This window comes from Urtica dioica, chromosome 10 (genome assembly GCF_054948205.1).
Source record: "Urtica dioica subsp. dioica isolate 48M chromosome 10, U.dioica_male_clone48M_v1_H2, whole genome shotgun sequence".
NCBI lineage: Eukaryota > Viridiplantae > Streptophyta > Magnoliopsida > Rosales > Urticaceae > Urtica > Urtica dioica.
The window spans coordinates 1,217,268-1,230,842 of record NC_142765.1 but is presented as its reverse complement, the minus strand read 5'-3'; the positions used below and the strand labels follow the sequence as shown (position 1 = coordinate 1,230,842).

Sequence of the window (13,575 nt, the reverse complement as noted above, 5' to 3'; positions counted from 1 at the left end):
CAAAATCAATCAATTCCGCAAGAGAAACAATTTCAAAAATGACAATTGCCAAGTCCGATTAAAAAATAAGTCTCAACAAAAGAAACCCATGTAAAAGCAGAATGGTCATAACAATAAACCCAGTTCTTAAGCGCTCTCAAACCTAACGTTTTTTTTTATCCCAGTCCTTCAATTCCTAGATCAAGCACTTCAAATTCGAGAATCACAATTCAAATCAATTCCACACTCATTAAGTTTCTCAGCTTTATATGGAGCCTGAACTTCAAAACCAAAATCAATCAATTCCACAAAAGAAACACTGAAGTAAAACCCCAACCCATACTTGATTCCAAAAACGTCAATTGACGAGTCCAATTCTAAAAATCACTGTATACAGAAGATACCCAATTAATAATAAAATCAGAGTAGTCGTAATAGTAAATTCAGTTCTTAAGTTCTCAAACCTAGCATTTTACCATCCCCGTCCTTCAATTCCCAGACCAAGCATGTCAAATTTAATAATAACAATTCAAAATCGATTCCACAAACCTTATCGTTAATCATGAGAATCATCGACACCACGTGCTCGAACGTTCTCCAAGTACTGGTTGACCTCTTTATGAACAAAGAAACCAGCATTAGCGTTTAATATAATTTAAATGGTAAGGGAGGCGTCAGTATTAATAGTACGTAGCATGCACATAATTTATCATAAAAATTAAAAAAATAATAATAATACAAGAATAGTTTACCCAGCTCGGCCAGGCCAACTCGAAACAAGAGGCCCAACTCCAAATTGTAACCTTCATCACAATGTCCGACTCAGACACGGCTCGGATGGGAGTGGCAAAAGAGTCGGTTTTCCTGCACGGCATATCGTCGAACACCTTGCGGTCTTTCTGAAGCGCGATCGAATCAGGGATGATTGAAGATGACCCAGATAGTTAAAAAGCTTTTTTTTTTTTTTTTTTTTTTTGCATACCCATTCTCGCGAAACTGCTTGTTCACAAAGAAAACAACATCAGCACTTTCATTACGATATGTAGATATATTTACTTCCCTTCAACGATTTCTAACTAAGAGAAAACACCATACAAAACCATAAGTTTCTTTTCTTCTGTCCACGCCTAATAGTTCACTATACTTACAAATTAATTCGAAAATTTCCTTGTAAAATAAATATCTATGTTCAAAATGGTCTTACACAAGTGTTTCTTTAATGTCAATCCTTCACTTCAAAACCCAAATCAATCAATTCAATAAAAAAAAATACTCAAGTAAAGTGTAAAACCAACCCATACTTGATTCCAAAAACGTCAATTGACGAGTCCAATTAAAATAATCACTATATACAGAAAGATACCCAATTAATAAACCCAGTTCTTATGCTCGCAAATCTAACATTTTACCATTCCCATCCTTCAATTCCCAGACCAAGCACGTCAAATTTGATAATAAGAGTTCAAAATCAATTGCACAAACCTTATCGTTAATGATGAGGATCGTCGACATCACGTGCTCGAAGGTTGACCTCAAGAACCATAACACTATGCAAAGGGACAACGAAGTCTGTGTACGAATCATAACCAACACTTGAGTTTAATAAAAATTGAAATGGTAAGGGAGCGTCAGTAGTAGTAAGAGTAGCATGCACATAATTTATCAGAAAAATTCAAAAAATAATAATAAAAGAATAGTTTACCTTTTTTATGTATCAATAAAGACTTCAGGGATGTGGGCAATCTTATGCCAATCTTGGCCTTCATCTTCCTCACACCGTTGCTCCAACAATGGATGGCATCCCTCGATTCTTAAAACAGAGAGAGAAGCGGGCAAGCCTTGTTCGGGCAAACACTGAAGCTGAGGGCATTCATTAATCCCCAACTCCTTAAGGTTGGTGAGTTGTTGAAAGGCCTCGCCGTTTAGGGCCAACAGATTCCTACTATCAATGATCATAATCTCAGTCAGAGTGGTGGGGAGCAATATTCCTTCACCAGGAAACGAATCCCCTTTCCAACCATCGATGATCAACTCCTTAAGGTTGGTGAGTTGTTGAAAGGTCTCGCCGTTTAGGGCCAACAGATTGCTACAGTCATAGATCTGAATCGTAGCCAGAGTGGTGGGGAGCAATATTCCATCACCAGGAAACGAATCCCCTTCCCAACCACCGATGAACAACTCCTTAAGGTTGGTGAGTTGTTGAAAGGCCTCGCCGTTTAGGGCCAACAGATTGCTACACTCACAGATCTCAATCTTAGCCAGAGTGGTGGGGAGCAATATTCCATCACCAGGAAACGAATCCCCTTCCCAACCCCAGATTTTTAAGTGTTTCAATGATGGGAGTCTGTGTAGATCACTCTCCAAAAGCTTTTCGCAATCATATATCATAAGCTGTTCTAGTTTAGAGAGAGAGTCGGGGTGTACATGACAAGCATCCGACGTGTTTGGTAAGCTCATCTTCTTCAACTCCGGACATCTTTTTAAGTGTAGCCATCTCAGCCGGGGGAAAACTAGTGTGCCATCTCCACCAAATGACCACTCCTTCCACTGTGGCATAAACTGTATGTCCAATGTCTCTAAGGATCTGAAAGAGGTGCCACTAGTACTGCTGCCACCGTACAACTCATCACCCACACTCACCACGCTATCAAACCCATCTATATGAAGCTTTTTGAGGCATGGCAATTGTCCCAGCGGAGGCAAAATGCAACAGCTTGTACAACTCTGTAGCTTGATCTCTATGATGTTGGAAAATGAATCGTGTCCCACCCAATCTGGAAATATCGTGCCTCTGTAATACTCGATTCTGAGATACCTCAAATTTGTATGAGGCCGAAGTGATTCCAATATTTCTCTCTCTCTCACCGAACTAGCATCGCCGGCAGATTTTCCACTCCATTGCAAACGTAGATCTGTAATGTGCTTCTTATTCTTCAAATCAGCCTCCAAAGCCTCATTTGCATCACCCACATTTTTAATACCCAAAATTTCAAGTCTTCCCACGAAAGGTTGAAGTTGTTTCACTTCTTTCATATTAACCCCTGTATCTTCTCCATCGCCAACAACTATTCTACTCAACGTCAGCAAAGACTTCATATTTTTTACTTCGAAGTTCATTTCTTTTAGAGGTGTTCCAAAAATATCCAGATGCCGCAAATTGACAAGCCTTTCCATGTTTTTGGGCAACGCTGTAAGATTATGACAATTCGACAACAGCAAGGTTTGCAAGTTGTACAAACTACATATTGAAGCAGGTAATTCTGTAATCTTAGAGTCAGATAAGTCCAAGTACCTCAAATGTATCAAATCATTAATTGAACAAGAGATTGATCTGATATCTGAACCACGTAAACCAAGAACTCTTAAGCATCTTCCTGATGTCCAAAAGGAGGATTCGAGAGGCGAGCAAGAATCGTAAAAATATAATTTTTCTGATATAATAAATGTGCGCCAATACTTGGTATCACATTTACGCTCAAAATCTTTAAACTTCTTGCTATATGATAAATGACGAGTATGCCTTGGAATGTTATGCAAGTCATTGCTCTCGTCCAGCCTGAAACAAAATCCACGGGATACGAACATGGCCAAATCGTGAACAAGGTCGTGCATGAGGAAAATCGAGTCATCTTGACTACTTGACTTCTGAAACAACGACCTCGATACAAGATCTTCAAAGTAGTCTTCTCCAACTTCCTCCATCGTCATAGCTTTCTTATGACTCTGCAAAAATCCTTCAGCCATCCACAACAAGACAATCCTTTCTCTCTCAAACTCATAGTCTTTCGGAAAGATGGCGCAATAAGAGAAACATCGTTTTAGATGTGTTGGCATGCGGCGATAACTCAACCATAAAGCGGGAAGGATGTTCTTTTCTTCACTATACAACTCATTCCACGCATCGCTTTTGAGTATGTTTTCCCATTTCCTTGGATTCCGTTCGGAACGTAATAGACCGCCAAGAGATTTTATAGCTAAGGGAAGACCTTTGCACTTCTTCACGATCTCTCTTCCAATCGCTTGCAAATCTTGATGTGCATGAGCGTCTTCGTTGTTTATAAAAGCATGCCGTGAAAACAACAGCCAAGACTCTTCGGCCGACAAATCAGCTAACGGATACGTAATAGTTTTTCCAATTGCCATAAGAGAGGCAACTTTTTTGCTTCGTGTTGTCACAATGATCTTACTTCCTTCCGCCACAGACTCGAAACAGCTCCTCAAACTGTCCCAGCGATGATACTCCTCATTCCAAACATCATCAAGAACCAGGAGAAATTTCTTCCCTCTTAAGGAATCCCTCAGTTTTTGTTGAATCTCTAACAACTCTTGAATATGGCACACTTGCGATGTGACCTTTTCCAAGATTATTTTTGTAATCTTATAGTTGTCGAAATCATCTGATACCGTCACCCATGCTCTAAGATCAAAACGATCTTTGACTCTAGCATCATCATAAACGAGCTGAGCAAGCGTGGTTTTGCCGATACCACCCATCCCTACAATCGGAATGACAGTTAACTTTTCCTCGCTATCACCGCTGGAGAGCAACAAGTCAATGATAGCCTCTTTGTCACCTTTCCTTCCGTAAATGCTAGATTCTTCAGCCAACGGAGTGGGTGGCCTTTGAGAGGAATGCATTTCTCCAAGACCGTCTCTCAGACCGAGATTATCCTTTTGCTTTACTAGTTCCTTGAAACTACGAAGTATCTCCGTGGCTTCTTTCCTGACCATCTCACCAAATCCAACGGTGAAAAAATCAGTCAGGATACTGAACCTCGAAGGTTGTTGAGGTTCCATCTTTAGCTTCAGAGCTTCGGCGTCGATTGTATCGAGCAAATCATCAGCGCGGTACACCACGTCATTGAGGTCTTCGAGCCACTCCCTGACATCATTGTCCGAGATCTGCTTCTCCTCCGCGTCGTTGACCAGCCTCGCCACAAATTTGACCTCGCTCCTCACCTCACGTAAAACATCCTCAGTTGGTTGCTTTCCACGGAACAGCTTGGGGATGTCTTTTGTAGCCAACCTCTCAACCAAGAGTTGAAGAGAAGAAGAAAGCAACGCTCCAACAACCAACTCAGCCATTTCTATCACTTCCACAGATCAAGGTTTCACTATATTACAGAAGGTATAGAATCAAAGTAAAACACTACTTTCCTAAAAAAAATAGGTAAGATCGTAATCATAGACTGATTAATTTTAGTCCAAAGTTGCCTTTAATTAGCAAACTACCATAACAATAAAAAATAAAAATAAAAATAAAAAGAATTGTAGAACTATATACAATATAAAGAAAGAAAAAAACAGATCGACGTTGATAATAGATCAAGGTTTCTATATACAAAGTTGCCTTTAATTAGCGAACTACCAACCAACTCAGCCATTTCTAACTAATAATAGATCAAGGTTTCTCTATTGTCAAAGTATGACAGTATTTATAGAGTAACTAGTTCCAAAGTTGCCTTTTTTTTAACAAACTACCATAGCAATAAATATGTATAAATTATAGAACTATATAAAATATAAAGAGATCTCAAATAAATAAACTTACAGGTAGACGACGTTGTTCTCCAAAAGATGATTCGTTGAGTTCTCCGAAGTCCAAACACACACAAATAAAATAAAATACAAGAGTAGTGAATTGTGAGCAAAGTATGGTAAGTGATGAGGTCAACAAACGGCTATAGAAAATTATTAATATAGAATTAAAGTAAGACAGTATGCATTGATCAGTAATTACTTTGATTCCAAAGTTGTCTTCTTAACAAGTTTCTATAGCAATATGTATAGAATCAAAGTATAGAAGCGTTGCATGGGGGTTTGATTATCAATATTAGAAGCGTTGACTCTTTTTTTGTTTTTTTTTTTTTTTACTTTTCCTATCACAAGGAAACAAATGTTCATGGGCGTCTTATCATATAGCTAGTGGGCACTGGGAAAGCAAAAAATTATTACTCTATTACTGCACATCATCTAAAAAAAACTTTATTTTAGCCTCCTCAACTCGGTTTTTAGTTTAGTCTCTGAATCAAAGTAACTAATTTGATTCCAAAGTTGCACTTTTAACAACCTAGCATAGCAATAAATACAAATTTATAGAACTATAACAAAAAACTTACAAGAAGATGACGTTGTTCTTGTTCTGCAGAAGATGATTTGTTGAATTCTCCAAACACACACAAAAATACTAGAGTAGCTAAAAAGATGCACGAAGACAAAGGGTTCTGTATAGAATAGATAGATATACAGTTATACACAATGGTTAAAAATACTGGCAAGTCAAAGTGAGTATTAAACAATGCGCGGACGTCAATATGGATTCTTAAAAAAAAATTAAATAAAATGAATATACAAACGTGAATTAAGATTCATTTTTCAGAGGACTCTTCATAACCTTGAGTTCAAATGCCATCAAACCGAACATTAAAACAAAGTTTAACATCATATTTGTGAATTGTGAGCAGAAAGTATCGAGGTTAACAAAGACTATAAAGAATATCATAGCAATTGAAAGAGCGTTGATTCTTATTTGCTATTTTTTTCTTTTCCTTGTACCACGCGGAAAGTGAAACAATAATTAGTGGAACTGTGAGAGAAAGAAAGATGAGATACCAATTATATTCCACTCTCTTTTTTATTTGTTTATTTTTTAAAGAAAGCATGCAGACATACACGGTTTCACATGAGAGGTTTGATTATAACTATTATAGAAATAGTTACACAAATACACCGTTAGATTGTGTGAAAGTTGCCTTCTTAACAACTTTCTATAGCAAACTATATAGAATCAATAAGACAGTATTCTATTTCAAAAAAAAAAAAAAAAAAAAGTAAGACAGTATTCATTGAGTAAGTTTTTATTTATTACGAAGCTGCCTTCTTAACAAGTTAACGTAGCAATAAAAAAAATTATGTAACTACATTAAATATTTACCAAAAAAAAAAAGAACTGACCAGAGAGACGAAGTTGCTACGCAGAAGATGAATAGTTGAAAATCTCCACAAAACTATGGCAATTGAAATTTGAATGAGTGTTGGTTCCTATTTACTTTTACTTTCACACAATAATTCATTGTCTGTCTGTCCAGTCCCTACCATGTTTGATGTATTCATTGCGGGGAAGCAAAGAAAGTAAATGCACAAATAGTAAAGACGTACACACACACGACAGAGGGTCCATTATTTGATACTAGAGCACAAAAAGCGGGTCCCACTACTTTAAAAAATTCTCAGTTTTTTAACCCATTAGCTCTGGTAACGCTGACATTGCTTTTTTTTTTTTTTTTTTTTTTTTAATGTGAAGGTTAAAACAATAATTCACTGGCCGGCCAGTGGAAAAACAAGAAATATCACTTTTTCAATTTGTTTTTTGGAAGGGCATTTGCTGAACCACTGGAGGTGGTAGGTACCACAATCAATTTTTTTCATTAATGTAAAAGCTGAATAAGCAACCAGTAAACAAGGTCATAAAAGATGAAACGTAACAATCAGTAATAAAGTTTTATACATATAATTTTTGTGTGATAAGCGTCACGATTTATATTTATGTGTATCTCGTACATTTTAATATCAGAGAAATCTCACTGTATATTTCATGAACATTGAAATCAAATCAACTATGATTTTGGTCAAATAATTACACTATTATATTATGAAGGAGCCGGAGTTTAGACATCTAACTTAATTGGACTTCTTATATTAAATTTTAAGCTCAACTATAAAATAATTAAAAATATAATTTGATAGATTTGTAGAGAAACGAGGAAAGAAAGAGAGAAAAGAAAAAAATAAGGAAAGGATCCAAAAGGAAATAAAAATCCTAATTTGTGCGTAAGAGATTTTTATTATTATTTGTAGTATTTCACTGATGCATTATGCATAGTAGGATTGTAATTGTTGTAGATATTTAAAAAAAAATAACATGTCTCAAATAAACTAAATCTATTAATACTTTTTCAAAAAAAAAAAAAAACTAAATCTATTAATTTGATCTCACGTCTATAAACCTTTTATGAAAAAAAAAACGCGTATTAAGGCTCTTATAGTGTGTTAACTGCTAAGGATAATAGCATCCTATTAAGTTATCCATTTCACCTTTCATGTTTATTTTTTTGCTCAATTTGTAAGGACTTTGAGCGGCACAGTATCTACTACTACTATTATTATTATTATTATTATTATTATTATTATTATTATAAAAAAGAAAGCAGAGCTCCTCCAACCAATTCAGCCATGTCTATTACTCACACAGGTCAAGGTTTCACTATTTTACAAAAGGTATAGAATCAAAGTAAGACAAGACTTTACTAAAAAAAAGTAAGCTCGTAGTTAAAGACTGATTAATTTTAGTCCAAAGTTTCTTTAATTAGCAAACTACCATAACAATAAAAATAAAATAAAAAATTATAGAACTATATAAAACATAAAGAAAGAAAAAAAAAAAAAAAAAAAAAAACAGATCGACGTTGATAATAGATCAAGGTTTCTATATAAAAGTTGCGTTTAATTAGCAAACTACCAACCAACTCAGCCATGTCTAACTGATAATAGATCAAGGTTTTTCTATTGTCAAAGTAAGACAGTATTTATAGAGTAACTAGTTCCAAAGTTGCCTTTTTTTAACAAACTACCATAGCAATAAATATATAAAAATTATAGAACTATATAAAATATAAAGAGACCTCGAATATAAAAAATAAACTTACAGGTCGACGTTGTTCTCCTGAAGATGATTCGTTGAGTTCTCCGAAGTCCAAACACACACAATAAAATAAAATACAAGAGTAGTGAATTGTGAGCAAAGTATGGTAAGTGATGAGGTCAACAAAAGGCTATAGAAAATTATTATAGCAATGGAATGAGATTCTTCTTTTTGTTTTGTTTTTTTTCTTTTCCTTTTCACGCGGAAACAATAATTCACGGGCTGTTTGACAGCCTGTCATATGTAGCTAGTGGGATGGAAATAAATATGACCTATCAATGATTTTCATTCGCATATTGAATATACAAAAATTAAAAAATCATTCGCATTTAATTAAATGCACAGAGACATACACATGGGAGGTTTTTTTTTTTTTTTTTTTTTTTAACATGGGAGCTCGATTATTAGAGATATAGGAGCGTCGGTTCTTATTTACTTTTTTTTTCTTTTTTTTTACTTCTCCACTCACAAGGATACAGTAATTCATGGGCTTCTTATATGATATAGCTAGTGGCCCACGGGAATGCATGAAATATGAGATACAAATTATTGTGGTTATTGTTATATTAAAATAAAATGCACGAAGACGCACACATGCGAGTATCAGTAAAGTTTATTAATTTATTATAACTGGAAGGAACATTAAATCAGAAAGAGAATATATATATAGATATATATATATGTTAAAAATATTGGCGAGTCATACTGATTATTTAATCAACGGGAGGACGTGAATTTGGATTCTTAAAAATAAAAAATAAAATAAAAAACAACCTGAATATTTAATCAACCGGAAGGAACATTAGCTCGGTTCGCATACTTACTGATACAAGAATAAAAGGCTCTCTTGAAGCCAATCAGCCAGCTTAAAACGACAATCCTGGACAAAAAAAAAAGTCCGTTTCAGAAGTTAAAAAACAACATCGTCCGTTTCAGAAGTTAAAAAACGACATCGTCCGTTTCAGAAATTAAAAAACGACAGTCTTGAGAAATGACATCCTAAGTTTCAGAAAATAGAAAACGACATTATTCGTTGTAGAAACTTCAAGAAACGACATCCTTGGTTTCAGAAATAAAAAACGACATAGTCCGTTGATTGTTTCAGAAAATTAAAAACGACTCGGCACTAGATCAAATGAAAAAAAAAAATAAATAATAATAATCCGGCGGCTCGTTCCACTACGAGAAGCAATTGAAGGATTTTCTAGGGCAAGGCATGTCGATGGGTAAAGAATCCGGCGGCGACGATTCAGAGAGGAAGGACCGCCCGTGGGCAAGCGAGCTCGTTTACTCTCTCGATTTGTGGAGAGATCAAGTGAAGAGTTACGATTTTCATCCTTAAAGGTTCAGTCTTTAAGTTAGGGTTTTGTTCCCAGTTCCCCCACATGTTCCCACAGTATTTGGGGAACCAGAAACACTAACAATTACTATGCGGGTAGTTTTAGAACTTTAAAATATTGGAAATTTAAGAGTTCTTAGGTAAAGTTTCAATCTTTATTGCGGTATTGAGTTTTGATCCGATTAATTATTCGTCACAGATCATCGGGAACGTTTCCTTTACCTTCCCGAGTCAGAAAGCTCACCGAACTTCTGTAAGTTTTTGGGGATAGAGATTTATATATTGTCCCAGAGCGCTTATCTAATCGGGTACTTTTATTTCTTTTTTTATCGATGTAATTCAGGTGGCAGAAAATAAGCGATCCGTGAATTATTATACGAGTGGCATTTTAGTCCATAAATTATAATGTCGGATTTTTTTTGTTCTATGAGATTTTTATTGGTAAATGAATCATACAGGTTGTGAATTTTCTGTTACGGGGGTGGATTGGAAACCTTGAGACCGATGGTTCGGTCGAATTACCTCTACTCAGCGAACAAGAAAGTAATGCCTTCAATGCTTCGAGCGACTTGGAATTTCCTAGAGACGGGTCGCAGAAATCGGTCAAGGTCCGGTTTTTCGGTTCCAAATTCTCGTTTTGGAACTTGATGAGCTCTTTTGCCCAAGCTCACTTGGGCGGCTTAGAATTCAAGTTTTAATTTAGGCCTTTCCTCCAGGGACTCGTGTAAATACCATATTGTAACTGTATCACTATTATGATATATATATATATATATATATATATATGTGCTGGATATATAAAGAGTAAATGGCTCACTGTGGGGCAATCTCGGTTACATCTTGAACTCACGAAGGATGATATCTCGCTCAGGGATATCATTGGTGTTTTTTTTATTGTTGTTATTTTGTTATATTATTTGAATGGTTATTCAAGAGATCTAGGTTTGATCGGAAATTATTGATTAATGCTTGATGTTATATCTCTCCAGGACCAGGTTGACGAAGATGCGTGAGCTATTATTGATCTTTCAATTATAACTTTCAGACTTTTATTTGTGTATTTATTTTATTTTTCCATGACAAAGCAATACGTGAAGTTGATTGAAGAACTTGTAAATTTGAATTTTGTAGTATGGTTCATGGTGTACGTATGTGTCCCGATTCGTAGAAACGTTGGATCTTGAATAGCAAGAGTTTTTGGCAGATCTAAATTTGCAAAGGCTTGACTCCATTGTTTTTGTTTGTCTAATCTGATTTGTCGTTACCAAAAATTACGACCATGCCATAACCGAGAATTACACGATTTTCATGTACCTTTCTCTGATTTTGAACCCCAAAGATTGTGGCAGCTTGGTTCAAAGATGCATAAATTTGTTTACTAACCTACTAATTCACTCATACGAATAACTAAAAGCCAGTGTTCCGAGGTTCCATATAATACATATTTTCAAATAATATCATTTTTTTTCATTCGTTGTTATCCCATTTTATATATCAAAGTCAACGTATGATGCTAACTATGTTAAGACGTCCTTAGATAATTTAAAAAATGATTTTTTTTTTCTGGGTACAAAGTAGCCCATTCAAATTAAGTGTTTAGCAAAATAATCAAAATTTCATAGATTAATGCATTTTAACCACTTATAATGTAAAAATACTAATATACCCTTAATTATTTTGAAAATAATTAATTTAAGAGTCCAAAATTTTAATCCACTGCACTTTCTGTATACCAATTAAATTCAAAAAATTTAATCGTGCCTCATGCTTTCAAAAACTTTAATTCACTCTTCGATGAACCAGAAAAAAAAAAAAAGAAGAAGAAGATAGTGATGGCGGTGGTGATGACGATCGATGCCGACTTTCGATCTCCGACGGTGATCTAGAGACCGTCTAACCCTAGAAATCCCTCTCTCCGATCTCAATTCCCAAATTGTGGCGACCACATCGAAGATCGACGACAGCGATCGAAGTCGACGGCAACAACAAATCATAAGCTTCGCATTGAACGCCACGAAGGTGAAACCCTCCTTTGGCAAAAACCTCTTCCGATCCGTCAAAAGCCACCACGCTCCGACCGAAACTCCAAACAATCATCGCCTCCTTCTGTAACTCCGTCTAGAATTTTGGCGTCGGAGAGCTTGACCTCGGCGGTGAACTGAAGCATCGAAAGCGAAATCGTATTCGTTTGCAAAGTCTTCTCTGGGAGGAAGGCAAGTACGATTTTCTTTGGAGTGCTTAGCGATGTGAGGGTAATTTTGGAGGTTTTAAAATTTTGGGTTATTTTGCCTCAATTTTGTAAAGTTGGACTATTCTTTCAGATCCAAACTTAAAAATGGCAAAATAGTCGCATCGCTCTTTAAAAAAATAAAAATAAAAATTATTAATGGAAAGATCATTAAGGCCCAATTCGATGATTATAATGAAATTGAATAAGTTAATAATTTATTTATACTTTAAAAATATGTAATAATATAAAATAGTCATTGAGGTTTTTTTTTATAGATGTTCTTTATTAGTTTAAACTTTAAAGACAAACATTAGGAATAAAAAAGGTATCTTCCTATTCATGTCGAACTTTGCTTTCACTAAATCGGCCAATTAGTCTAGTTCAATTCTTAGGAATGGGCCTAGGCCCAAAGAAGATTCCGCGAGGGAGTTTAAGCGCCAAATAAATCGAGAAAAGACAGGTAAGAGGAAACGGAATTGGGAAGTTAGTAAACGGAAACCAAATCAAAAAAGGGATTTTTGTACTGTTGGGAAAGATTTTGATCACTATACATAGGTTTCGAGAGAGAGAGAGAGAGAGAGAGAAAGAAGCGAAAAAGAATAGGGTTTCTAGAGGAGAGAAAGAATAGGTTTCGTCGAAGGTCAGCCTCGTAACTAATGTGAAACTGATGTATGATGTAAATAATTAATGTGTTCTCAATAACCTCATAGTTCAATTCTTACATTAGTTATTTAAGGGAAAATAACTTTCATATAATTTTATTATTATTGTTATTATTACTTCTATATATATATATATATATATATATATATATATAGATATTTTATATCTATAGACAAAAATTGGTTGATTATCCTCTCCCATAACCGTTTTGGCTGGCTCCAATAAGCTTTGGGTTTTTTTTTTAGAGTTTAGGTTGTTAGGTCGACCGTGCGCTTTGACTTTTGTTTTTTAGGTTGAGGCAAAAATGTTTGGGGAGCATAATCAACATATTTTCTTATAAAACTATATGTATTACCACTTTTTCTGTAATTATATATAGGGTAATTTAGCAAAATAGTCAACTCAAACGTTGAGAATTGCTAAATAGCCAATGTTTTGTAAATAATAGGTAAATAACCATTTGGATGACGTGGACCAATCAGATTATTTTTTAATTCCGGAGATTGTCCTTTTAGATTTGAATCCGGAAATTATTTGAATTTTGAATTGTTCAGGATTCTCATAAATTATTCCCTAAATTAAGTGTGAACATAATTTGGGGTTTAATTTCGTTTTCTTATATGTAGCAATTGAAATTTATGTGGGTTTTTTATTGTTATTTTG

The 13,575-nt window shown here is 35.0% G+C and overlaps 1 protein-coding gene and 1 long non-coding RNA gene across 2 annotated transcripts; both read right to left on the bottom strand.

The window, feature by feature from the left end:
• Positions 1-155: 155 nt before the first annotated feature.
• LOC149382879 (uncharacterized) lies at positions 156-1,550 on the bottom strand. Its single transcript, XR_016301890.1, has 3 exons — positions 1,462-1,550; positions 732-975; positions 156-594 (listed from the first exon to the last, which is right to left on the bottom strand). It is a non-coding gene; the product is annotated as an uncharacterized LOC149382879 (long non-coding RNA).
• A 136-nt stretch (positions 1,551-1,686) lies between these two features.
• LOC149382878 (putative disease resistance RPP13-like protein 1) lies at positions 1,687-8,294 on the bottom strand. The gene is made up of 4 exons (XM_089628868.1): positions 6,934-8,294; positions 6,099-6,203; positions 5,531-5,571; positions 1,687-5,072 (listed from the first exon to the last, which is right to left on the bottom strand). The coding sequence occupies exon 4, from the start codon at positions 5,062-5,064 to the stop codon at positions 1,687-1,689; it is 3,378 nt and encodes a 1,125-aa protein (XP_089484994.1). The 5' UTR covers positions 5,065-5,072; positions 5,531-5,571; positions 6,099-6,203; positions 6,934-8,294.
• Positions 8,295-13,575: the final 5,281 nt, after the last annotated feature.